This window comes from Hippopotamus amphibius, chromosome 7 (assembly GCF_030028045.1).
Source record: "Hippopotamus amphibius kiboko isolate mHipAmp2 chromosome 7, mHipAmp2.hap2, whole genome shotgun sequence".
NCBI classification, from domain to species: domain Eukaryota; kingdom Metazoa; phylum Chordata; class Mammalia; order Artiodactyla; family Hippopotamidae; genus Hippopotamus; species Hippopotamus amphibius.
The window spans coordinates 25,718,577-25,746,108 of NC_080192.1; the positions used below are offsets into that span (position 1 = coordinate 25,718,577).

At 35.6% G+C, this 27,532-nt stretch overlaps 1 protein-coding gene across 3 annotated transcripts in view; it reads left to right on the plus strand.

Moving 5' to 3' along the window:
• The first annotated feature begins 93 nt into the window (after positions 1–93).
• NR2C1 (nuclear receptor subfamily 2 group C member 1) overlaps positions 94–27,532 on the plus strand; it is a 42,846-nt gene continuing 15,407 nt past the window's right edge. For 2 of the 3 annotated variants that reach the window (XM_057742280.1, XM_057742282.1), the window contains exons 1-10: positions 94–334; positions 5,990–6,063; positions 9,129–9,359; positions 12,753–12,834; positions 14,051–14,230; positions 15,297–15,444; positions 15,545–15,635; positions 18,913–19,097; positions 20,306–20,471; positions 25,814–25,935. In XM_057742280.1, coding sequence (XP_057598263.1) covers positions 6,010–6,063; positions 9,129–9,359; positions 12,753–12,834; positions 14,051–14,230; positions 15,297–15,444; positions 15,545–15,635; positions 18,913–19,097; positions 20,306–20,471; positions 25,814–25,935 — 1,259 coding nt within the window. In that variant the 5' untranslated portion in view covers positions 94–334; positions 5,990–6,009. The remainder of the gene's footprint in view (positions 335–5,989; positions 6,064–9,128; positions 9,360–12,752; positions 12,835–14,050; positions 14,231–15,296; positions 15,445–15,544; positions 15,636–18,912; positions 19,098–20,305; positions 20,472–25,813; positions 25,936–27,532) is intronic. The other variant, XM_057742281.1, reaches the window with a different exon arrangement.

The window sequence follows — 27,532 nt, forward strand, 5'->3', positions numbered from 1 at the left end:
ACTTCCAGAGGCTGGGTTCTCTCATCCCTCCCTCCAGGGAACGTCACAGCCTCCTCTTGCCGCCTCTCCACTCCACTGGTGCGCAGGCGCGGACGGGAGCGCGCACTGAGGAGCAGAGGGAGGGGTCACGAACTCTGACCCCCCCCCCCAAATACACAAACCCAGCAAGGTCCCTGCCCATACTTTTTTAACCCTCCCGCACTGCTGCTTTCCCTAACCTGTCTCTTCCCGGAGTCCCCCCCCACACCCCGCCCCCACCCAGCAGCCGCCGCCGCCGCAGCGGGACTGTCCGGTCTGCGCCCGGCGCAGGACGTAGCTCGGCAGAGAAGCGCCGGTAAGAAGGGACGGGTGAGGAGAAAAGCAGCTGTAGTGGCGGGGGGCTTGGGGCGTGGGGAGGTCCCTTCCTCCAACAGACGCGCCCCCAGTGTCCCCAACAGCCTGCGGCTCCGGCCAGCAGAGCCCGGCCTCCGGCAGTGTCGCGGCGGCCTGGGAGCGTAGAGAGCGGCCGGAGCGGCGGGGCCGAGGGCGCGGGGCTCCGAGAGAGGCCGAGGCCGAAGCCGGGCGCGGGGCCGGGAGCCCGGAGAGGGGCTGGGGCGGCGGGCGCGAGAGGGAGTCCGCGAGCGGCTCGGCGCGCGCGGCAGCCTCTCCCGCGGCGCCTCTGACCTTTCACCTACAGGAAAAGCTTCCGTCTCGGCGCCGCCGCCGCTTCTGTCGCCTCAAGGAGCCGCCCGCCGCCGCCGCCGCCGCGGGGTCCGGGCCGCCGTGTGAGCGCGAGCGCCAGCGGGATGCGGGAGAGGCCGCGAGCCTCTGTATAGCTTTACACATGTTGGGCGGGAACAGGCTCTCGGCTTTCACGACCGATGGGGCGGGAGTGGCCGCTGCCTTTGGACCTGTATCTTTTGAGGAAAAAAGTGGAACCGCCGAGGGTCCTCACCGCAGCGGGCATGTCCAAGCTTCTAGTAGTTCTTTTGTTAAGAAACTCTGCCTCCAGTTCCTGCAGATACAGTTTTATCAACGACATGTTGCCAGGTTGTCTCGTATCTTTCACTGAATAGGTTAGCTGTGTAAAAAAAAATTAATAATAATAGCTGGAACGGAAAAGCAGAAAGACTTGGCATTAAGGCCTTGAGGGGTCCTGTGCCTCCTGAACTTGTAAACAGGCCTTCGACTTAGAGGGTTTTTGAACAGTGTCTGCTTTGTGGTTGGTTGATACACAGATTGGTTTTAGATTTTGCTCGTATGTCAGTTTGGTAGATCTAAGAGGGAGATTTCTATTCCTATAAAAAGTGAACGGCATAAAGTGTAATTTCATCGTTCTTTGTGGGGACATTTCAGTCTTTTTTTAGGAAATCAAGAGCAGCAAACGTTCCAAAAATATCTATTCTTTGTGTGTCTGCTGCATAAAGAATGTAATTCCTACTCTTGGGGAATAGAAAAGAAAAAAGAAACCGCATATAAAAAAGGATTAATAGTATATACAATCATGTATTTTTTTTGAGTCATATAGGACCCTCTGCAACCTCTTGAAATCTTTTATGAAAGCCATGGACTGTCTCTAGAAAAACGCACCTTCACATAAAATTTTGCACACAATATTAGAAGTAAACAGAAGTTTGTTCATGATTTCTAGTTAACAACCTTAGTATACATGATAAATGCTGTATCTATCTAGAAAGATTGGAATAAAAACAAACAAAAACTAGAACTGAGTGTTAAAGGTGGGGACATTTAAATGAGGGAGGAGGAGTTTGGAGTTGTATACTGGGGAATAAAAAACAATCCAGTTGTCCAAGAACAGAGGCCCCTCTGGGACTGGTAGGAGATAAAATGAGAAGAAGAGGAAGTCAGACTATAAAGGGATGCACCTTTGTGTCTGCAGTGGCAGGCATGTTATAGGGGCTTAGTAATTACTGAAAAAAATACCAGGAGAAGGGCTGAAACTTTATTCTTTGACCATTGAAGAGGCACTGATACTTCTGACACAGGAAAATAAGGCCGTGTTTCAGTTCTCTAAGCATCCGAGATCTTGTGGTTTGTCAGAGGTGCTGACACAAAGATGATTCTTGCCTTCTAGGGGTTTTTCATATACACAAAGTTGTGTAAATTAAATATTCACCCAGGAAAGTCAATTCTGGCAGTAGCAGAAATTATACCCAAACAATTCTTAACTTGAAGGCCTTGGACTGGCCCCAGGAGATTTTATGAACCCCTTGAAATTCAGCATATAGCATCATTTGTAGTGTGAATGAACATGAACTTGTTTTGCAGTAAGGGAAACTTTAATTTCCATCAGATTTTCAAAGAGATGTTTGACCCTCCCCCCCAGGAAAAAAAATAATCGTTTTACATCATATTTTCAAGCTTTTATTGACTGCCCCATAGAAAAATACGTTTTGCATCATGACTCAGCACACACAGATTAAGTTGAAATAAGTCTTCACAAGACTCTTACCTGCACCATACCTGATGCAGTGTTTTCTATTCTAAATTTTTTTAAGAAAAATTCTGACCTACTATATTTCCCCATCCATAAGTGGCTCACAACGGAGTTTGCAAAATAGTGCTTTGGATGACAACAGCCTACAGTTGGTTGAAGGTGGGACTGGTGGAGGAAGAAAAATGAACTGTATCTGATATAATCAAAGAACACAGACTTAAAATTTTGAATCTGAATGGAAGAATGATGGCATCACTGACAGTATACTTTTTTCCTGTGGGGAAAATATGTAGAAATGAGATTGAGGTAAATGTGAACAAAGAATCAGAGCCAAAAATGTAAGACTTTATGTCTTCTGTATGTTGATGAGCTCTAGAATAGTAAAGGCAGCATCCTCATGTTTTTTTTTGTTTTGTTTTGTCCCTCAGGTTGGTAAAAATACTTACCCTTCAGTGCCTAACTCAAATGTCTCTTCTATAAGGTTTTCTCAGACCTTTCCTCTCCAATGTGGTGGTTCTTCTGACATATTGCTTATTTATTGATCACTTTGTTTATTCAGCTAACTTTCAGGGAGTACCTCATATAGATATTTTCACTTAAACAGAATTTTTAAGTTAGATTTTATTGAATCCACTTCATTTATGAGCAAATTGAGCCTCAAGTTAAGTGACTGATATGTAGTTAAACATTTGGTAAAAAGTAAAAATGGGATCAGAAGTCTGATTTATTGACTTGAGGTCTAGGACACTCTACTACCTGTATAAACCCCCTCCTGTATTTCTCTATTTTTCTCTGTATATCACTCCTTCCTAATTCACTTCGTAGCATTTAGTATGTGGTAATTTTAAAAAATCTGTTTTCTCACTAAAATAGAAGCTCCATGGGGCAGAAATTGTTTCTGTCTTGTTCACTGTCAGGTCCTGTAGTCTCACAGTGCGTTAGAAGTATGTTTCAGTAAATACTTTCCCAGTTCAGATACAAATACGTACTAGGCACTGTTAAGCAGTAGAGGTTCATTGAAAAAATTAGTCCATTGAAAAACCACATCGTTCTTTTTCCTTAGAAGTCTTCTATCATCTATACAGATAACATCAGGATGCTTTAGAAGATAAATGGTCACAAGATACAGTGGGCTGCAGATGAAGGAATGTTTGCTTTTCTGATTACAGTAGATACCCATTCAAAAAGCATAAAAAAGAAAAAAAGTTGCCCATAAATCTCCATTTAGAAAAGTCGTTATTAACATTTGAGAATGTTTGTTTTTGGTCCTTGCGTGTTTTGCACTGTTAAAATCAGTTGTAAATATAATTTTGATTCTTGCTTTTTGCACTTAGTACGTCATAAGCAATTTTTCCTTCATCGTTAAACATTTTTCTTATACATGATTTTAAAGAGAATTTTTTTTTTTTGCACAAATTTTTGTCTTTGCCACAATGCCACCTTCTCAGTAAGGCCATCTCTGACCTCATATTAAAAATTGCACACTCTGCCCTCAGCATTTTCTGTCACTAGTACCTTCACTGTTTTTCTCCATTTTATCATTTTACCATTCATTGATATTGTATATTTTATTTGTTTTCTGTTTCACCCCACCAAAATATAAATTTTACAAGGGGAAGTTTGTTTTAATACTCCCTGCTGAATTCCTAACATTTAGAAAAATGCCTGGCTCATAGTAAGCACTCAGCAAGTGTTTGTTGAATGGAAGAATATTGAATGAATTATTGGATTAATGAGTACAGACATTTTTAAGGCTCTTGATAGACATTGGCAAATTACTTTCTAGAAAGATTATAAAAATTTAGACATAACAATATGTAAAAAATGCTTATTTTCCCTCAGTTTTTTGAGTTAAATTTCGTTTTGAAAAACAAACGTGTTGATCTAGTGATTCCATGACATTCATGGTAAAGAGAGAAGCCATTAGCAAAGACACAGAAATGTGAAGCAACATGGTAAATTCAAGGAATTACAAGTAGTGCATATGGCTAGAATGTAAGGTGTAACAACACCTCAAGTCCTATAGTTAAAGGAAGGGCTTTGAAGAATATTGAGCTAAAATAATATTAAATGTATATGTTAGAGCAATCTGGCAGCACAATATTAAAGTAGCAATTGGGTGAATGTTACTGGACTTTGGAATCAAGAAATTGGGAGAATGGCAGGAAAAGGACAGCAATCAGTGTCAATTCTTCAGTGAGTAATGAAATTGGAACAGAAATGAATGAATGACAATGAAAGTCATTAAAAATAACTATTGTGTAACTGGCTTAAATGAATCTTGAAGAGTTTTTCTTGTGGGAGAAAATAAGTGGCCTTGTTGAGAAGACTACAACATTAGCAGTGTCCTTGAGATCTACATACAACACAAGCCAGGAATAGAAATAGAGTTCTCCGGAAGAGATTTGTACAGGACTCTCTTGTCTGATGGCTTGGACCCCAATGAATTGCAGGGGAGGCAATAAGATTTTTGAGAATTTCATGCCAGCAGAGATGTTGCCAGCTTGGACTGAAGGGGACAGAGATGGGATGAAATGAATGAAGGCTATTGGACTTACGGGACTCTACTGGATGAGCCAATAGAGCTATTCAGTTTTGAACATGTGTTATCCTTCACGAAAAGGGAAGAATGACCCCCGAAGATGGGTCAGAGTTTGGGAGGACCGCCACTGTCATCATGGACACAGAGCACACAGACCTTGGTTGGTTCCAGAGAGGTTGAGGGCGCTACTTTTCAGTCTAGTGTGAGATAGTTGAGTAAATATTGTATATTGCTTTTAGAACAAGTAATTGAAGCATTTAAGGTTTTAAAAGTAATTGAAAGAAAAATAATTCAGACAATTTGGCAATTAATATTAATTATAATTACAGGATATTAGTGAATTTATGTTAGTATATAATATGATAAAGTCAGTAATAATTTTTGTATTCTTGACTACCTGATTCAGAGAAAAAGCAAAAGCCAAAGTCAACCCGTTAATCTTACTGGCTCTCAAATCCATTTGAAGACAGTTTTACATTAAAATTCAGTTAACCTTAACATATAAGAAGAACAATGAAGAACAATCACAAAATTCTAGAGAAATCTTCTGGTCTTCTGAATGAATGCAATTATCTTGTCAGCTTTTACAATATACTAAATTAAAAGATGTGTTAAATGGCTACAGTGATACGTTTGTTTCCAGACTGGGTTGCTCTTATTTACTTAATAAACTACTCCTAATCTGTATCAGAGGTCTGCGGTTTAGGCTTCAGTATCTTTCAAAAGTGAAATTGTTTGGTATTAAATAGTTTTGTTTTGTTTTTTTTAGTAGACATTTTCAAAATTGCTAAAAGCAGAGTGGTTTCATGAACACTTGTGTAAACTTCAGCAGTCTTCAATAATTGTCAGCACATGGCCAATCTTGTTTCATTTATTCCTTCCCACCCCCACCCACACAACTGGATTATTTTGAAGTAAATCCTAGCTATCATATAATTTCATTTGTAAATTCTTCAGTAAATATGTTTTATGGATATAATTGTAAAAAAGCATCTTTTTACTTTTGGCAGGACACTTTGGCAATTAAATCATGGCAACCATAGAAGAAATTGCACATCAAATTATTGAACAACAGATGGGAGAGGTATGTCTAGTTTACCGTTCATTCACTGCTTCACCAAACTTACTTATACCAAATGTAGTATATGCTAGATTTTGGTGGTACCGAGATAAAAGATACCCTTGACTTTAAGTTTGCTTTTATCTAGTGAGAGATAGTCGAATAATTGAACAATCAGAATAGGATATGGTAAGTGCTATGATAGATAATTTTATAGGGTGTTATGGGAGTACAGAAGAAAAACAACTAATGAATAGTTTGTGGTGGGGTGTGAGGATCTAGCCTAGGAATGTTTCTGGAGGGTGCAAAATCTGAGATTTAATGGACCAGTAGAAGGACATCCATGTTAATAGACAGATCTTCATTTTTTTAAACAATATGTCCTAGTAAGAGGTACCATAATCCAAAAGTTTTCGAAGTATCATCTAGGAACTCTCTCAGAGAGTCAGCAAGGTCAAAACCATTCTCATAATAATAAATATCACAGTATTTGCCTTTTCACTATCATTCTCTCACAAGTATGGTATAATTTTCCAGAGACTACATGTCACATGATGTTATATGATGAAATATGTCAACATTTAAAAGGTGCACATAACTCATTGAACTCATTCCGAAATGACCAATGGGCGATGTTACAAAATCACTCATGAGTAAAGGAGTCACATTGCAGGATGGACCAATGGATTTTAATATAGTTTCAGATTCCACATTGCATCTAATCTCTTACAAGCTATCACTTGTCAAGTTTTGATGTCATATTAAAGAACAACTTACACAGTTTGAAGAAGCAGTTAAGATATTCTTCCCCCTTTTATCCAATAAATGTAAGGCTAGATTTTCTTTGTATATTTTAACCAAAACAACATATTGCACCACAGTGAGTGCACAGGTAGGTATGAGAATCCAGCTTCTATTAAGCCAGATATTAAAGCAGTTTGCAAAAATGCAAATCAGTGCCACTGTCCCCACTAAATTTTCTTTTGTTTGGAAAATATACCTATTTTTCATTAAATGTTATGTATGTTAGCATTTAATGAATTATTTTTAAATGAATTAATAAATATTTTAAAAATTTTCTATTTGAATTTCTAGTATGGTAAATATATGAATAGATATAACCTACATAAACAAAAGCGCTTTGGGCTCTCAGTGATATTTTTTTTCTTCTTCTTTTTCTTTTTTTTTGGTGTGTAAAAGGATCTTGAGACCTGAGAACTATCTCCATAATCTATTTACTGTTCTTTATTGAAGACCACTTGGATTGCTTCAGTTTCCCATTATAATATGTTGCAGTAAACATACTTTTTACCCATCTAAGCAGTGTTTCAACCCAAATACAGTTAGACCCTGCATGCACCTGATGCTCGTCTCTAAGAAATGTGTGAGCCATTAGATTTTTGTTCAGTTTACAATGAATATTTCTGATAGAAGTATTCTAAAATAAAATTTACAGCAAAAACTTTACATGGTAAAATTACAGATGAACTGATTCAAAGTCACGTCTTATAGGTATCATTGAAAATTGCAGAAATTGTTAGGGAGGAGGATGGAGACTAGACTTGGTAGAAATAACCTGTGCAAAATAAAATTGACAACAGTTAAAACTGCAGCCAGAAAAATAGAATGTGATAGAAATAATCATCAATAAAGGAAACTCAAATTGGCAGCAGCTGCAATCAGTACAGTCTGCTCTAGACAATAACTAATTAGTGATTCAGAAGTTTGCTGTAAATTTTGCATAGAAAGTAGTCTTGATGAAAATAATTTTAGAAAAATAGAAAAAATTTGGAAACAAATCAACTTTGCCATTTTAAAATTGAATCAAGGAATTTAATTGGCTTAATGAGTTTATTCTGTAAAATATTTGCTCAGCAACAACAAAAACCATCAAGGCTAGGCTGTTCTTTTTATTCATGAACTTGCTCTTTCCCAGACTACTCCATCTCAGTAGATGGCAATTCTGTCTTCCCAGTTGGTCAGGCCAGAATTTCAAGTCATCCTTGACTCTTCTTTCCTCATATTCCATATCCAGTCCATCAGCATATCTTTTCACCTATCCCTTCATAAAATACCTCAAGTTTGATAGTTTTTCACCACTAGCATGGCAACTACCCTGATCTCAGCCTATATCTCTGCCCATATACAATACCCAAGTGCTGCCAGTATCTGTGTAATAGCATTCTGTCTGGTTTCCCTTAATTCTGTTCTTGAGTATTCATAGTCTGGTTTTCACACTAAATCTAGAATGATCATCTTTGCAAGAGATCCTGCCACTTCTCTGTTTTGTAAACCCTTCAGTGGATCTCCATGTCATCCAGTAGGAAATTAGACATTATATGGCCTACAAAACCCTATCCAGTCTGGCTCCTTTTGTCTCTCAGATCGTACCTCCTGCCATAAATCTCTGTCTCCCATTCTGTTTCATGCATACAGCTCTCTTGGTGTGCTCTTGCCTTAGACATGTCAAACACACTCTTCCTGCCCCACAGGCTTCTTCCTCTACCGGGGATGCACTTCCCCTAGCTAGTCCTAAGCCTTGGTCTGCTACTTCACTCAGGTCTGTGCAAAAATGTCATTTCCTCATCATTCTCATTCCATCAATATACTCTCACCTTACTCTGCTTTATTTTACTTTATAGCACTTAATACCACTTGACAATATTATTTGCTTGTTTGATTTTTATCTGCCTTTTCTCACTAAAATAAAAGCTTTATGAGAATAAAAATTTGTTTTGTTTGTTGCTGTATCCAGGGACTCAGAACAAACAGTGATTGGCAAATAGAACACACCCAATATATGTTTGTATAAATGAAAGGTGAAAAGGAGGGGAAGGGAAGGAATCAAAATAGTGAGGTCCAAGTGCTCTTACTATTGTAACTTTATTTATTTGCACATTTGTCTATTTCTGTAGGATAGGATGTCGGAGAGGAATTGCTAGATTAAACGGTGTATATGTATTATATTGAACGTATGTACGTAATGGTATGCTTTTCTAGTCTAGCTTTGTCTGAAGGTGTGAGAAAATTGTGCTTAGAGAAGAAAAAAGGTTAAATTGACTTGATTACTAATGACATGATTGTGTTAGATTGTTACAGAGCAGCAAACTGGCCAGAAAATCCAGATTGTGACAGCACTTGATCATAATACCCAAGGCAAGCAGTTCTTTCTGACAAATCACGATGGCTCTACTCCAAGCAAAGTCATTCTGGCCAGGCCAGATTCTACTCCAGGAAAAGTCTTCCTCACAACCCCAGATGCAGCAGGTGTCAACCAGTTATTTTTTACAACTCCTGATTTGTCTGCACAACACCTCCAGGTAAATAACTAGAGTTTCTTTTTATCCTACCCTTGAAAACAATAAAAAGCATATCATACGTGTAAGTCCTGACATTAAGACTTTATGTCCTGCATGTTCAGTAGGAAAAAATCTTGCATAAATTATGTGCTGCCCTCTCCGATGGTCCCCTATACTTTTCCTTAAACATCCTCATACCTGTGTATTTTGATGGGTTTTTAGTGGCATACAGTGAGGGCCATTCTGACTAGTTTGAGCAGGAAGGGATTTATCAAAGAATGTAGAGAGCTCAAAGAACCGTTAGAAAGGCTCAACAAACACTTGTAGGTCAGGTTTCCAAGAATAACTACTGGAGCATGCTTCAGAACTTGCTTCTAAGTGACCTTCTGCTTGTGCACAGTTAGGAAACTTCCAAATCAGGAGCATCTACAGAATTCTGTAGCAGGTTTCCAAGACCAGTATGCCTGTGCCTTGAGCAAGCAGCTGCCAAATCAAGAAGTCGATATTAGAGCTGCCAGCTTTGTCACTTTTGCTTCTTTTTTGTCATCTACATCTTCATTGATATAGCAAGCATTCTATCCCAGTTAGGGCTTTTATACACTTCACACCTCTGGTTATGTAGCTGTTTTTACCACTGGTTGCTATGCTTGAATACAAATACAATGAACCCTTATGTTTGCCACCAGAGACTTTGAGGGGGAGTGCCCACTTAAAATTGGGTTCTGTATTTTGCGATGAAAAACTGATCAAAGAAAATCCCTTTTAGGATTGAAAAACTCCAAATTCATAAGATATAAAATTATGCCTATATATCCTGATAGATTCTGTTTTTCTTCCAATTACATAATTTATATTTTTAGAAACAGCTAAGGTAGAAATGGATAGGATATATAAAGTTAATTTATCAGAAAGACAGAAGTCACTAAAAATGTATAACATTATCCATACCTTAATTTCTTTTTTTTAATTAACAGACTTGATTTTTTTTGAGAACAGTTTTGTATTTACAGAAATATTGATCATTAATGCATATATATGGAATCTAGAAAAACGGTACTGATGAACCTAGTGGCAGGGCAGGAATAGAGATGTAGACGTAGAGAATGGACTTGACACGGAGGGGAAGGGGAAGCTGGGACGTAGTGAGAGAGTAGCATTGACATATACACACTACCAAATGTAAAACAGATAGCTAGTGGGAAGCTGCTGCAGAGCACAGGGAGATCAGCTCAATGCTTTGTGAAGACCTAAAGGGGTGGGATAGGGAGGGTGGGAGGGAGGCTCAAGAGGGAGGGGTTATGGGGATATATGTATACATATAGCTGATTCACTTTGTTGTACAGCAGAAACTAACACAATACTGTAAAGCAATTAGACTCTAATAAAGATGAAAAAAAAAAAGAAATGTTGAGCATTTAGTATAGAGAGTTCCCATATAATCTCCCAACACAGAGTTTCTCATATTATTAACATTCTACATTAGTGTGATAGATTTATTATAGTTAATGAACTAGTAGTATTTATGCATTAACTGAAATCCATAGCTGATTTTTACCTAATATCCTTTTTTGTTCCAGGATACCATATTACATTTGTCATGTTTCCTTAGACTCCTTTTAGCTGTGACAGTTTCTTAGACTTTCCTTGTATTTGGTGACTGACAGTTTTGAGGTTTACTGGTCAGGTATATTATAGGCTGCCCCATTGTGGGACTTTGATTTTTTTTTTTTCATGGTTAGGCTGGAGTTGTGGGTTTTGGGGAGGAGGATCGCAGAGGTTAAGTACCATTCTTATCGTATCATATCAAGGGTACTTATTCTCATCATGTTTTATGAGTGGTGACATCACCTGGCTGAAGAGGTGTAAATCAGATTTCTCCACTCTAAAGTTACTCTTTTTCAAAAGAATTTCTCTCTTTAAAAAATCAAGAGAGTGTTGGGACTTTGCCTACTTATGGATTATCTCTAAAAGCAATGAAAGAGAAACAAGTATAGGATGGAATTCTCCTGGACCAAGAAGATCTGATTTCTGGTCTGGTGACCTAAGATGGGATGTGGGCAAGCCTGTTAACCTCTCAGTGTCTCTTCCACCCTTAGGAATAATAGCAGATAAAAGATTAGCACCATTTGCAATAGATATGCTATTAAAGAAAAGAGTGATTCTTGTCATAGATGCTTTCAAAGGACATCTAATACCAGAAATTGTTTGTTTTTTAAGTTTTCATTGAAGACTGATTTTTATGGTGATATAAGAAGAAATGATGCCACTATAACATAGTAAGGGACTGCTATTTTATTTTATTTTTTCTTTTTTTGGCCACGCCACTCAACTTGCAGGATCCCCCACCCAGGGATCGAACGTGTGCCCTTGACAGTGAGAGTGCAGAGTCATAACCACTGGACTGCCAGGGAATTTCCTAGGACAGCTATTTTAATGACTGTTTAAGGTTTTTAAAATCAGAATTATTCCTGAAGGCATTCACACCCTTAAGAGAAGAAAAAGAGTCAAAGTAGAGGATTATTTTGTGGGCTCTTTTAGAGCAGGGGAAGATGTTTACTAAATGTCACGTTTTTTGGCTTGAATTTAATTTGTTCACATTTCAGAAGATTGAAAGAAAATGACTAAAAGATTGAAGGATAAACCTAAAAGAAGAAACTAGTATTTCTTTGCCAGTGTTATAGTAGCTGTACCTAGTGATGAGCTCTTAATATAATTTAAAGAGATTTAATAATTTTCCCAAAGCTAGCCCACCTAGTTCCCACTAACTTGATGTCATTAACAGACTCCAGAGTCCATGCTCTCAACCTTTACACTTAAACCAAATCGTAGACAGCTCAATGAAAAGTTTATACCTTTGTACATCAGTCATGTTCCATAGTTATAAGTAAATGCTTCAACAGATTTTTTTTCTTTATAACTCCTTTTCTATTTAAAAAATTTAGATTTATCTTTTTATGCTGTTATAGCTTATTTTAGCCATGTCATTCCATGTGGAAATGTTCTGAGTTATTCAAAGACAAATGTCATGATAGGGCAGATAACTGCTGCAGTAATTTGGTGTGTCCCCTGTGAATAATAAGTACGTAATGGGTGATATGCAGTAAAAAATACTCATGTATTTGTGTATTTGAGACTCTGTTTAATGAAATTGTTATGGAGCAAATTGTTATGGAACAAATTAATAAGGTATTATTTCTGTCTGCTTTTTATAACATTAAAATTTTAATCTGTATGTAAAGAAAATTAAGGATAGTTTAATTGATGCATACATCATAATAGAGTTCAAAGTTTCAGAATAACTTACAAAAAAGAAAGCAAAAAATAAGATTGAATGTTCTTTTAATTTTTTACATGAGAGTATTATTAAATAACAACAAATTTTTTGTTTGTTTGTTTGGTGGGGTTTTTCTTTAGCTCTTAACAGACAATTCTTCTTCAGAACAAGGACCAAATAAGGTTTTTGATCTTTGCGTAGTATGTGGAGACAAAGCATCAGGTAACATTAAAAATAACCTCCTATATGTGTTGTGTTGCTAAAATAACTACCTCACTACCATGTGTCTTCTACTGAAAGTAAAAAGAAAAGTAAAGGAGCATGTTGTTTTTATGATTCATATTTGTATCCTATGAAATGTACCTGATTTTTCTCCAAAGCTTTTTATTCTCCTAAAGGTTTTTTTATTTCAATGCAGTTTAATGTGATCTTGTAATGACATAAAATGCATATTTCAAAGAGTTATGAAAGATAGTTTCACTTTTTGAAAGTAAACTGAACATGTGGAAATTTTTCTGAATGTGAAACCAGTTTTGTCAAAGGAATTGCTTAAAAATTAGTTGTGATCCTTAATAACATGTAACATTAGAGTGTTAATCTACCTATTGAGCCCTATCCTCATTCCAGGAATACAGAGTAATAGATTATTAACATGGAAAAGCTCTGGTTAACCTTTATGTAATGCTCTGCATAGCTGAGCAGGCATTTATACAAGCCTATTTCTAGTACTTAGGGTTATGCAATTTTATTTCTGGTCATTGTTCCTTCATGCCAGAAATACACACCCATATTTGTTCATATATATTCACAAGTGCCAGTGGGATAAGTTTAAAGGCCCAGCTTGTTTTCTTTAATCTGTTTTATTTTTTCCATAGCTTCATTTAAAAAACTCTCCACTAGAGTTTTTCCCAGAGTGTGTTCAATTTGTTAATAGTTGTTGTGCCAGAGAGATGGTTTGTGAAATGATAGGCTTATCAAAGTGTAACAGATTTCTCCAGAAATTTAAAAAGTAGAACTCACAATGAGGAAGGATTATTAGATTTCAAATACTGACATTATATCCTTTTTTTTGGAACATAGTTTTTAGAATAAAATAACTTTATATAGTGTATAACAGAACTATAATTTGTAAGTGATCTCAGAAGTGAAAATAGTTTTTATGTCATGGGGTTATGGGTGATTTTGTTTCTTCTGCTTCCCATATTTTCCATGCCATTGTTAAGGTTACTTTACAAAATTTAAAAACTATTATTGTAATATATTTTATCAGAGAATAGGTTTGTGGCAGTCCCTGTTAGGTAATTCCTAAAAAAATTTTTTTATGTCATAAACTCAGAAATCTCAGTTTCATCTCATGTGTAAAGGGAAGAAATGGGCTTATTTCATTTCAGTTCTGAAATATGTGACTTTTGTGTTTTCTTAAACATTTTGTCTCTAGGGCGTCATTATGGAGCAGTAACTTGTGAAGGCTGCAAAGGATTTTTTAAAAGAAGTATCCGAAAAAATTTAGTTTATTCATGTCGAGGATCAAAGGACTGTATTATTAATAAACACCATCGAAATCGCTGTCAATACTGCAGGTTACAAAGATGTATTGCGTTTGGAATGAAACAAGACTGTATGTATTAGCTTTAAAGGAGAGAATACTTTAAAGAATTCAGGCAAACTCTTCAAAGTGTGTTAAAATAAACACATTAAAATATGTCAAATTTATATGGTTTTTAATGTAAAGTTTTCCAACAAAAAACATAGAAATATGTGAATATGTATGTATTTTTTATACATTCAACAAATCTTTATTGTGCCTATATGCCAGGCATGTATTTTTAGTTTGAACATGGTAATAATAATTAAAAAAAAACAACTAGCTTGATACAAGTTTATGATTAAACTATCAATATTAAAATGATTAATAAGGTAACGACAATAGTATTGATTGAATTCTCATTATGCTTTACTCTGTGTATAGCTTATGAATTAGCTTATATGTTTTCACAGTGAAATTCTCAGTAGATACTGCTGTCATCCATTTTACATTTGAGGAAAGGGAGGAAATTTAGTAACTTGCCCAAGGTCACACAACCAATAAGTGGCAGAACTTGGACTTGAAACTTGACAGTTTTGTTTTCCTCAGAAAATGTACATTTAACAACTACAGTATACTATCTCCTAAGTATCATGAAATAAAATTGCTATAAAGTAAATGAAATATATTACCTCTGTTTTATAAATGAAGACTAAGCAATTGGTTTGCTTCTCAAAAATCTCCCTGCTCTTAACTGAGAAAAGATTTAACTTGGGTCTTTTTGTAGTTCTCTATTAGTATTGTTTTCAGTTGGTTAAATATTACTTCCTTTTTTAATACTCTTATATAGGTAAGTAAAGGACTCCTAACTTCAGGTTTTCTTTTTGACAGTGAACTTTAAAAAAAATAGGAGTTGTTCTACATACCTACCACAGCTGGGGCAGGGAGAGAAAAGTGAATAAGAGATGCACATTGGCCAATTTTACTATTCTGAAGCAACTTTGTTAAATTTGCAAATAATTTCTAAAGATTGATGGTTATCTTTGCAGTTCAGTTATTGTAACCATGTCTCCCATTAGCAGCATTGCTGACCTAAAGTTTACATTTGTAATTGCTTATAAATTCTGCATTGTGATACAAGTTTGACAACTTTTTGTAGCTGTTCAGTGTGAAAGAAAACCCATTGAAGTATCAAGAGAAAAATCTTCCAACTGTGCTGCTTCAACAGAAAAAATCTACATTCGAAAAGACCTTCGAAGCCCATTAGCTGCAACTCCAACTTTTGTAACAGATAGTGAAACTGCAAGGTATAGTAAAAACAACCAAAAAACACATATGTTAAGTAGCTGGTCATTTGTTTTTCTTCCCAGTGAAACTAAGGCTAAAGTTTGTACTTATTTGTTACAGGTCAGCAGGACTATTAGATTCAGGAATGTTTGTGAATATTCATCAGTCTGGAATAAAAACTGAGTCAACTGTGCTGATGACACCAGATAAGGTGTGTTTAGTACAACTAATTTAAAGCTTAAAACATTTTAAGCTTTTAAATTTTTTTCCTTTTTTACTCTATCAATTTGGCCAATTGATTTGGTCTTAAATATTCCGTTACAAGTTGCTTTTTTTTTTAAACATAAATTATCATCAACTATTTGGTAATGTCAAATGACAAAACTAAAAGATTTTAGTAATGAGTTTGATGTCCCTTATTTAAGGGAAAACAATCCATGGATCAGCAGATTACAGTGCTCACAAGCAGTAGAACACTCTTCCAGAGGAATTTTAGGCAAGAGTAAGTTTTATAGATCATTTGAAGCAGCAACGAGGAAACAGGGCTTAATTGGCCAGAGGTTGAGGATTCTCTTGTGAATCTTTGGGGTCCTATTGTCTAGGGTAAGGTGAGCTTGCTGGAGCTGGAGACTGTGACTGGTATATGATAGGTTTCCTTGACAGGTGTTTCCTTTAGGTGCAAAGTGACTTAGGTTTAGGTTTGTGAAGTGGGCCAGGTCACTGGAGCAGCCTTCATTTTGCAAGCGCTGATATACAAATTAACTTTATCGTTAGAAATGCTTATTATTCCACTAGAACAATTGTAGCTTCAACATGAAAATGACAAACATTTGAAAGTCTTCCAGGTTTCTTTCATCTTGAAATAAAAGTCCTCAGAAGTAGAAATGTGTAATTAGTATAAACTTCTTTGTATTCCTTTTGTGTTCTCCTACAGATTTTTTTTAAATTTTATTTATTTATTTATTATTTTTGGGGGGGTACACCAAGTTCAATCATCTGTGTTTTTTTTTTGTTTTTTTTTTTTATTATTTTTTTGGGGGGTACACCAAGTTCAATCATCTGTTTTTATACACATATCCCTGTATTCCCTCCCTTCCTTGACTCCCCCCCCCTTGAGTCCCCCCCACCCTCCCCGCCCCAGTCCTCTAAGGCATCTTCCATCCTTGAATTGGACTCCCTTTCCTACAGATTTTATAGTGTTAAAATACTTAAAATGTTTCAGGTGAAGAGAAATTGCTAGCGCATCTCACTCAAAACATTGACTTGAGTCAAGAGTAGGAATAGGGTTGCATGAGCTCTCATATTATGTATCCAAGTCATCTGGGTTCTCTTAGAGAGTTGGAGCAGCTCTTCATTGAGCAAGGCATCTGAAAGAAAAAAAGATTTGCTTATTCAGATGGAGCATGTAGAGTTTCTGTAGTGTTCAAAAACTCCTTATAAGAACTGAAAGCAAACATTTTTTCTGAAGACAGATTTCAGAGAGCCTATGACTAGTGTTTCTCTCATCCTATAATGTGATATGGTTTCATATGCCCTGTAAGATTATTCATTCTCTATATGGCCAGATTTGTGTTATTTGTTGCTTGATACTTTAAGGCACTCTTAATACTTGTGTGCTGGAATCAGATTTCATCTGCCACTTACTAGCTGCATACATAACCTTGGGCAAGTTGTTTTACCTCTTAGTGCCTCAGTTTCTTTCCTCAGCTGTAAAATAAGAGATAATAACAGTGTCTACCTTACAGACTGGGCTTTAGCATGTTGTTATTAATCAAGGAGATTTGGTATCTTACAATATATTTTGGAATTACATACAAGATTTCACTTAGCCTTATTGACATGATTTATGCTTAGAATGGTAGTTACAATTTCATTGACATATTAACTCCTTTAGGAAGGGAAGAGAACTAAGTTTTGTTGAAAAATTACTATTTGCCTAGACAGTTCTTTTTTATATATCTTTATATTAAATTGTAATAACAGTCGTGTGGTTAGTTTCTGACTAATAGTCCCAAAACTGTCGTTACAATGTGAAATCTTTCCACATTAAAATCTAGTTAGAAAGACATGCTATGAAATGCAAGATAATATATGTGTTTAAGTTTTAGTTGGAAATTAAAACACCTAAAAATGTTAACTCCTTTTACTCATATTCATATAAGAAGGCTGGAGCAGTGGTTAGGAGCACAGTCTTTCCCATCAGACCAATCTAACTTCCCATCCTGCCTCCACTACTTACTGCTGGAGTGACGATGGGTAATTCTTGTTATCAATAATAAAGGGCTGATGATTCCTATTTCACAGGGTTGTGAGGATTAAGTAAAATACAAAATATAAGCAGCAATCATTAAGAAACTCAGTAATCTGGTGGATTACTCAGTAAATGATTCCGGGACCATTAATTGGGGAGAGCACAAAAAATATTTATCTACTTATTCTCTGAAATCAATTTCACATAAACTAAAGAATTCATATAAGAAATGCAATTCAAGGAAACGTATGTATCCTCTTACAATTAAGAACACTAAAAACATAACACTAAAAACCATAAAGGTATAATGAAAAAATTTTAAATATCTATGACCCTGTCAATAGGCCATAGAAGGCAACTGAAGGGCCTTTCATTAGGTTAGGGTGGAATAATTTGAGCATTTATAAAAGAATGACTAATGAATTGAAGCACACAAAATACATAAAAATCTGTTAATTTAAAATGATACTCAGAATTCATCTTCTATCATGAGAGGTTGGTAGGGCATTGATTCATTGCTCTAAAAATTGATAAATAAAAGGAAGAAAAATCAAGCACCTACCTGCCTTTCCTGTACAAAGAGTTCAGGAAAGTTTTTTCATAAAAGAATTATAGCTAATTCATGCATTTAAAAAATACATTAACAAAAGTAAAAACTGAAGACAAATAGGAAAACATGCAATGTAAAGCAAGAGCCCAGTATCTTAAATATGTAAAGAGACTTTCCAGCTACACAGTGCCTGATGTTAAACGCATTTAACATAGTGGCTGGTAAAAGTTGGCATCCTAGAAGTCTGTTCAGTATTCCACTTTCCTTTTTTTTTTTTCTCTTTTCATTAATAAAACATTAATTTTATCCTGTACAACTTTAAAGTTTATATAATGTTTTGGAAATTACCATAATATCAGAATTTTAATGCTAAAAAGGACTTGAAAGATCATCTAATTTAATATCCTTTTACAGAGAAAGCAACTGTTATGTGGATAGATTAGCCATTAAGTGTAGTTTTTAGTTTAAAGTAACTTTTGTATAAACATTTCCCAGGAAATGTACCTGATATTTTTAAACTTTCTAAAAGTTTCTAAAAGCTCAGAGCTCTTTGATTTTACTTTCTAGATTTCATTTATCTTATAGTACTTTTCTTTTGGCATTTCATATGCTAGAATTAGATATTTCAGATTTAAAAGTTTACTGATATCAATTTGCAGAATTTTAATTTTTTTTTTTTTTTTAAAGGCTGACCCATGCCAGGGAGATTTAAGTACATTGGCCAGTGTGGTTACATCATTAGCAAACCTTGGAAAAACTAAAGACCTTTCTCAAAATAGTAATGAAATGTCTATGATTGAAAGCTTAAGCAATGGTGATACCTCTTTGTGTGAATTTCATCAAGAAATGCAGACTAATGGTGATGTTTCAAGGTAAGGTCTCTTTTGATCATGTGTCCTTTTGCTCGTGTCCATTAGTATTTCTTAAAATATGTTTATGTTAAATACTATTCACAGAAGTTTCAAAAAACAAATATTTCTATTAGACTTAGAAAACTTAAGGCGTAAGTAAATTTTAATTGAAAAATTCTATTCCATATAAAATTTCCAGCAGATTACATGATAAATAATGAGCAATAAGTGAATATTATAAGATTAGAAATGTAGTCTTAAAACTCAGGAATTTTTTTTCAATAAAGATGATAATTTGGGTCTGATTTTTCAGATATTTTAGTTGCCAGATTTTATCTTTTGTGTAAAGTTAAGCATTTGTCTTACTAGGCAGTCATATTCATTTTCTCCACCAATTTCTAGTGATGAAGGTAGATGTTAAAAACTTAGTTGAATCAATTGCAGTTTTAAGTTTACACTTCAGGAAACTCATATCAGAATTCTACTTTTCATTCTTTTGATATTAATACTTAGGATACAGAAACCAGATTTTTTTCATGCTTATTTCACACTGTTCATCTTCTGAAATATTGAAGGAACTGCATTTAAGTGTCTCAATAAGTACTTTGTTGAATATGAGATTTTAAAGAACTGTAGAAGGCATTTGATTGTAAAATATGGGGAGCTGTATTGACTAGTTATTTGCTAATATTAATTATTTGCCATCCTAATCTCAAATTCTTACAGTTCAGATATAGCTATGTTATGACAGGTTTTAAAGTATTCTCCAAATTTTTAAATAAAATTAAAACCTAACTTTGTGTTGTGCAGAATATAGTAAAGTCAGCATAAGTTCTTGCCCTTGTTCTTGTAAATAATTTCTGTATGTAAAATAAATGGGCTAATATCTTGTAGTATCAAATGTATAACTTGTAAAAGCATATTTTCATACCAGAGCATAAGAATTTTCTCCCCTTAAATTATATAAGCTTTTTTTTTAAAAGACTTTAATTCTCTGGTAAAATACATTAATATAATAATATAGTTTTTCATACTATACATTTGAAGTTTAATTTGTTGCTTTTGGAGAGAGTTTAAAATATCACTGAAATAAAATGCTCAATGATACACCAAAGTTCTGTTTTCTAAACAGTTTTTAAGGCCTAAATCTTAATTTCAGAATTTTGTATAGAATTTTCATTTTGTTGTGGAAATTTGCCAAGCTCACAGCTTCTGATGTCTTTGTATAGGGCATTTGACACTCTTGCAAAAGCATTGAATCCTGGAGAGAGCACAGCCTGTCAGAGCTCAGTAGAGGGCATGGAAGGAAATGTACACCTAATTGCTGGAGACTCAAGCATAAATTACATCGAAAAAGAGGGGCCACTTCTCAGCGATTCACATGTAGCTTTCAGGGTATTTCTATATACATATATATATATATGTAATGATTTTTATGTTGTGTTACCATTTTGATTTTAACTGTCCTTTCAAAAATCAAAGTATTTTGTTGTATTTTTGTCAGAAATACCCCTGATAGGGTTTGAAACAGCAGCTAAAATATAAAATAATGGCTCAATAAAACATCCTGTTTATAAATCATAGTCATAATATCAATTAATGTGTTTATGAGTATAAAAGTTAGTTTTTAGAACATTTAGACATAATTTTTTTCACTTAAACTCTATTAGAAATAGTTTTGTTGATGATGGTGTTTTTTAACTTAAGTATTGTCATTCGTGTTGTGTTGAATCCACTGGTTTTATTCAATGCCTAGCTACTATTACTTTAGTGTAAACCAGTATCTGAGACCCAGATGTTCTGCTTTTACCAAGTAGCTGCAAAGAATACAATTAATTCTGTGTTGCCCCAATTAGCTAGCTCTCAGCATTATTTTAAGAAGGTTAAAATTATTTAATTTTAACTTTTGGTTTTTAACTTTTTACACATTAACCATTTGTAGAAGGTAAATTTGTAATTTCTTTTTTGCTTCCTTAAATATATTAATTTATGATGGAAACAATACATGTAGAATATTAGAAAATAACTTTCTGGCGTTTGATATGTCACTCAAATAATATTTGGACCACAGCTATAGGGAGGCTGACCATTGAGGCCTGACATTAAGACTGCTGTTTTGACCCCTCCATTTTAACCGCTCTTTGTCTTTGTTCTGCCAGCTCTGAGTACTGTTAGTGAATCGTACGCAAGTGATTGAAAGTACTTAGGAGATTTCAATTAGCAATGCATAGCAGTCCTGGAATACGTGAGGATAATTTCTCATAACTTTACCATAGATTATAAATTTCCATGGGTTTCTTACGAAAATATGCATAGTTATCAAATAGATATGTGTGCTACTGGCAGAAATAGTGAACACAAAGTAAATCTAACACTGGCCAAAACTGCACATGATAAAATTTATTCTTGTAAAATTTGACTTGGTAGAAATGGCCCAGAGAAAACTCAGAGATTTAAATAATAATGGCTGTAATTTGATATAGGCAATAAAACATATCAGTGAAACTAGTCTTTATGGAACATTTCACCAAAGATAATTTACATGAAAAAAAATTAGAAATGTTTTATTTGCACTTTACAAGAAAAAATTTTGTGGGCGCTATAAGAACAGGCAGTGGGAATAATCAGTGTCATTCTTTAAAAATTTGTTTTGGACAGGTGAATTGGGGAAATTAGAACTTTTCTTTCTTTCTAGAATTGGCTTTTTTCATTCTGGGTATCCTCAGAATCAGCATTATAGTTTCTTGCTCTCCTAGGACTAGAAAAAAAGGGTCGCTCCTTCTTTCTCTGCTTCTTGTTTACAGCCTCGAGTTTTACTTTTCAGTGAGTTCCCAGCCTTGTACTGTCACGGTTAGTTCTCTCATTGAGGTTTTATGGTCATGAGTTTCAAGACCTGATATCTGTAGTCAAAAATTCAATCCTCTCAATTGCTAAACTAACTAGCATTTTGTTTCTCTCCTGCGTTTTTGTGTGCAGTGTCATTTGCACATGCTTTTCTGTACATTCTTTCGTTTGAGCCTCACCATGGTCTATTGAGAAGTTTGGATTTTTATTGTTGTTGTGTAAATGAGAAGAAATTTGAAGGCTTTTATTGTCTTATTGAAAGCATTCCAGACATTAAGAAGAAATAATGTAATATGCAACCGGTATTTTGATTCTGAAGAATCTAGGGCAATAGTAATATTTAACATTTTTGTTAAACTTTAGTTTCTGGTGTGATTTCATATACTCTGTCCCATTTGATTTTTTAAATTTCCTTATACAAATAATCAAGCTGGATAGAATTACGATTTAGAAATAAGCATATGAGACAAGAGGTAGGTATTTCTAAACCTGGTCTTCTCTGACGTTCATTATCTCAATGTTAGAATCACAGTCCTTCTAATCACCATGTTTCATGTTTGGGAGACACTGTCATTCTCCCCAAACCTTACTACCTTCCATTTCCTAACAGAATCCTAACCATTCTATTGTTTGAATTTCTCCCTTCATTTTTTTTTATTTTTGGGGGCTGCGTTGGGTCTTCATTGCTGCACGCAGCCTTTCTCTAGTTGTGGTGAGCAGGGACTACTTTTCGCTGTGGTGTGCTGGCTTCTCAGTGCAGTGGCTTCTCAGTGCAGTGGCTTCTCTTGTTGGGGAGCACGAGCTCTAGGTGCTCAGGCTTCAGTAGTTGCAGCTCGTGGGCTCAGTAGTTGTGGCACACAGGCTTAGATGCTCCACAGCATGTGAGATCTTCCCAGACTTGGGCTCGAACCTGTCTCCCCTGCGTGGGCAGGCTGATTCTTAACCACTGCGCTGCCAGGGAAGTCCCGCTTCCTCTTCATTTTTACTGCCATATTTCATGCCTTTTAAAAGTTTTTACTTAAACTGTTATAGTAATTAACCTTTGCTTCCAGTCTCCTCATCTTGTCCTGTGCACTGGTAACAGAGTGATATTTGTTTAAAAAAAAAAGCAATCCAGTTAGGCTACTCTGCTACCTAAAATCCTTCAGTAGTTTCCTATTGCCCATCATTTCTCAGACATGCCTGTCCCTTTCTTGGCCCTTTGTGTAGCATATTCAGTTTCAGTTTTATTCCTCTGTTGAGACTACAGCACTTAGCTTGGTGGCTCACAGTGAAAGATGCAGTAATAGGTTGCTGAATTAATGTGTAATCCAGGGTTGCACAGGTAATTAATGACAAGTTGGAAGTATTATAGAATCCAGGTCTGTTAATTCAAGTCAAATGATTTTTCAAAAGCTGTATCATTCAGTCTCTTTTCAGAATTACATACAAAAACTGCTAGAAAGGTAATTGCAGACAAGTAATGACTTCTAAACTAGGTAGCCAAGTTTAGTTCATGTCAACACTTTAAAAAATCATCTTAGTATAATAAATGTGTATACTTTGAAAAATGTGTTTAATTCAATTTATAAACCTTAAAATCCGCAGGCATTTTTGGGAAGCTTTAACACCTTTGTAGTAGAAACTCACCTTCTCTATACAGAGGAAGAAATCTTTTTCTTTTCACTCTTAAAGACTTGTTGAGTGAATTGTTTCTTCAACTAGCACTGGCTTTCTGGTTGATAATGCTAGAGGTATATCTTACTTTAAGAAAATTAAGTGTGTAAGATAGACAAATTACAAGCCATTTCTTCTCTCTATAAAATAATACAACATGGCAGTCTTTTGAATGAGTTCTTCTAGTATATATTGCAAGTGGTTTCAGTTTTGAGGTTAGAGCAACAGTTTTCATCGTTGCCACCACTGTTGTGTAAATCAGGGTGCAACCGCACTTTTAGCCCTTATGTCCAATTTTTACATATTATAAGTATTTTATTTGTTTAAAGGTGATTTTAAACCACTTAGCAAAGGGTAATTTTGTTTCTGCATTTTACTCCTCCCCACCTTAAAACTAGTAATCTTTGGTAATTACCCTGACTTTTCAGGCTTTTTTTCCCTACTCACCTTAGGCAGTTCTGAAAATGTATGATAGTTCCCAGTTTGTTTTTTATATACTTCTGTGTGGAAACAGTTGCACCCTAATAATTACATTTTTTATGTTTAATATCTGCTTACTTACAATTCTTTTAAGAATTGTCTTAAGTAATGATATTTTAATTTACTGCTCCAGTAAACATTTCTTAAACATTTAAAAAATTATCTTTTCGCACATGGAATTTCAACTGTCAATTGCCCTATTGTTTTATTACTTGACACGATTTATAAATAGATAAACCATTTACAGCTTATATTGAACAAAGGAAGTTAATACTTTTTGCATTTTTATATAACATTTCCAAAGAACTATATCATTTTGATGAAAACCTTTGATCTGTTTGGCATCATAGACACCTTTGAGAATCTGATAAAAGCTGTATACCTCTTCCCCAGAAAAATGCACGTGGCCGTATCCACCTATCCCACCACAGAGGTAGCCACTGTTAACTGTATGGTGTATCTCCTCCTGTCACATATATGTAATATAATACATACAAAATGTGTATGTATATACACATTCTCTTCTTAACATAATTTGGGTCATCTGCATATTATTTTGCTGTTTTTTCTGCTTAGATATCTGTGAAATGTTTTTTCTATGCTATCTCAGTTTATCTTACGAATTTTAATGCCTACAAGGTACCTTAGAGCATGAATGATTCTTTTCCTTAGTAATAAAAATTTGGTTATTGCCAGCATTTAATATCTGTTAAGAGTGGTACTAAATGGACATCCTTATTATATGTGCTTTTTTGTGCACGTCTGCAAGTATCTTTTTGGAATAGAGATTTAGAAGTGGTACTGTTAGGTCATAGGATAAACTCAGTTTTAAAATTTTGGTAGATACAGTCAAATTACCCTTCTCTTTACCAGTACTCAGTAGTATGTGTTTCCCTATATCATCACCTATGCTTGATATTATTGATCATTTTAATAATTTTAAAATAGAAAAAAATTTCTTATGGATAAAATTACATTTCATTTATAGGAATAAAAGTTCTCTTTAATAAGATTTTCAAAAATGCTTTTAGAAGTATTTTGATGTAGGATATTTATTTCCAGCACATTTAAAATAATTACCTAACATCAGCAGTACAGACTGATAGCCTGTGAGTATTATGGCCACAGACACATTTTGTTTTACCTGTAGATTAAATGGGGAGATCTTACACAGAAGCTGCTCTTTGAAAAATTGAAAGAGCTGGTAGTACTGAGCCCAGATTCCCATAAGTTTTCAATGTGTTAAATTCAAATCACAGTCATGCCCTTTATCTGGAAATATGCACTTTCCAAATGGCATCAGCAGGTCTGCTTCACTCATTACTCTCCTGACCCTGTAAGCATTTGAATTTGTTGTCCCCGTAGCCTAAGTGAAGGGGACATTTAACATAAAAGATTGCTCCTTAAACTGAATTTGTTGTATACCACTGTTAATGAAGGGAGGGACGGAGAAGACATTGTTAGACCAAGACAGAAAGTAATTTTTAAAAACACAACCAGGTGATGTCATGGTTGGTATTTGTTAAGTGGAATTCTGCTTTATCTGAATATTGCTTTGTTAGAAACTGTGGTCTTCTCATTTATTCTAAATCCTGCTTTTAGCTGTAAAATCTAGTGACTTGGATTATTTCAAGATTTGCCTTTTGGTTAATATATTAGACAGTTATTTGATATGTTTACATTTAACTTTTTCAGAGAAATGATAATTTAGAACTGCCCGATGTAAGATAATTTACCTCAGTCCCTGTTCACACTAGCTCACCATGCCATCTCCTATGCCTGAGTACCTGAATGTGCACTACATTGGGGAGTCTGCCTCCAGACTGCTGTTCTTATCAATGCACTGGGCACTTTCGATTCCTTCCTTCCAGGCTCTAGGGTAAGTGTCTTGAAGTCCTTGAATAAAAGTGTGATTTTCTAGCACAGACATATATTAGGCAAGAATTTTATTTTGGGAGGATTCGATTAAGGGCGGTGGGGAGGAAACATTATACTCTTATAACTTGAAATTTTGTCCCTTATATGACGAATGATGGCAGGTGGTATTTACTATGTATTAACTTTTTGTGGAAGATTATCCGTATTTCATAATTTGACTAAGTTAACAATTTGGGTAAAGTAAGTGCAATGGAGCTGATAAGTCATGGCTGGCGTTTGTAATAGGCAATCTTTGACTGGCTTAAATTAGGGAGGCTCTAGAGATGTCTTGGGGTTGTTGTTTCCCTCCACCACGACTGTTTCAGTGTCATCTCAGGCTTGTTAATAAGGTGTTGAAACTTATATACACTAAATATGTTTGAAAATAGAATCATGTGGTTGCCTCCCAAAAAAAGGTAAGAAAATGTAAATTACCCCATAGTACCACTATGATGATTTAGAAGTTTGGTTCTACCACTAAAGAGCACATCTGGGACTTCCCTGGTGGCACAGTGGTTAAGAATCCGCCTGCCAATACAGGGGACAAGGGTTTGAGCCCTGGTCCAGGAAGATTCTACATGCCATGGAGCAACTAAGCCCATGTGCCACAGCTACTGAGCCTGCGCTCTAGAGCCCACAAGCCACAACTACTGAGCCCACATGCCACAACTACTGAAGTCCGCACACATAGCACCTGTGGTCTGCAACAAGAGAAGCCACTGCAATGAGAAACCTGAGCATAGCAACCAAGAGTAGCTCCCGCTCACCGCAACTGGAGAAAGCCAGTGCAACAACAAAGACCCAATGCAGCCAATAAATAAATAAATAAGTAAGCACATCTGTATTCTGTTTGAATTAGATGGTAATGGAAGATGGTCTACTATAGGGCTTCCTAGGTGGAGCAATGGTTAAGAATCTGCCTGCCAGTGCAGGGGACACGGGTTCAATCCTTGCTCCAGGAAGATCCCACATGCCACGGAGCAACTAAGCCCATGCACCACAACTATTGAGCCTGCGCTTTAGAGCCTGTGAGTCACAACTATTGAGCCCATGTGCTGCAACTACTGAAGCCCATGCACCTAGAGCCCATGCTCCACAACAAGAGAAGCCATGGCAATGAGGAGCCTGCGCACCACAACAAAGAGTAGCCCCCCCACTCACCCCAACTAAAGAAAGCCTGCGCACAGCAAGAAAGACCCAATACAGCCAATAAAATAAATTAATTAATTAAAAAAAAAAAAAGAAAATGGTCTACTATAAGAAACCCAAGCTTTATCTAAAGTTTGCCAGGTTTATTTATATTGCTTTAAAGTAATTGGGATGAAGAAGCAAAGAGACTATGGAAAAAGTTAAGCCCATAGTTAGAAAAGTATTGTTCAAGTTGTAGGACCTTACTCTGCAATATTTCACAAACAATTAACTTTCATGTCCTGTACATCTGTTTTCCCATTCACCAAATAGGAATAATAACCGCTCATCCTTTATTCTTAGAGAATATTTTGAATATAACTATAAAAAAAATCTGAATCATGACTGTAAAAGGCATATATAGAACCCCC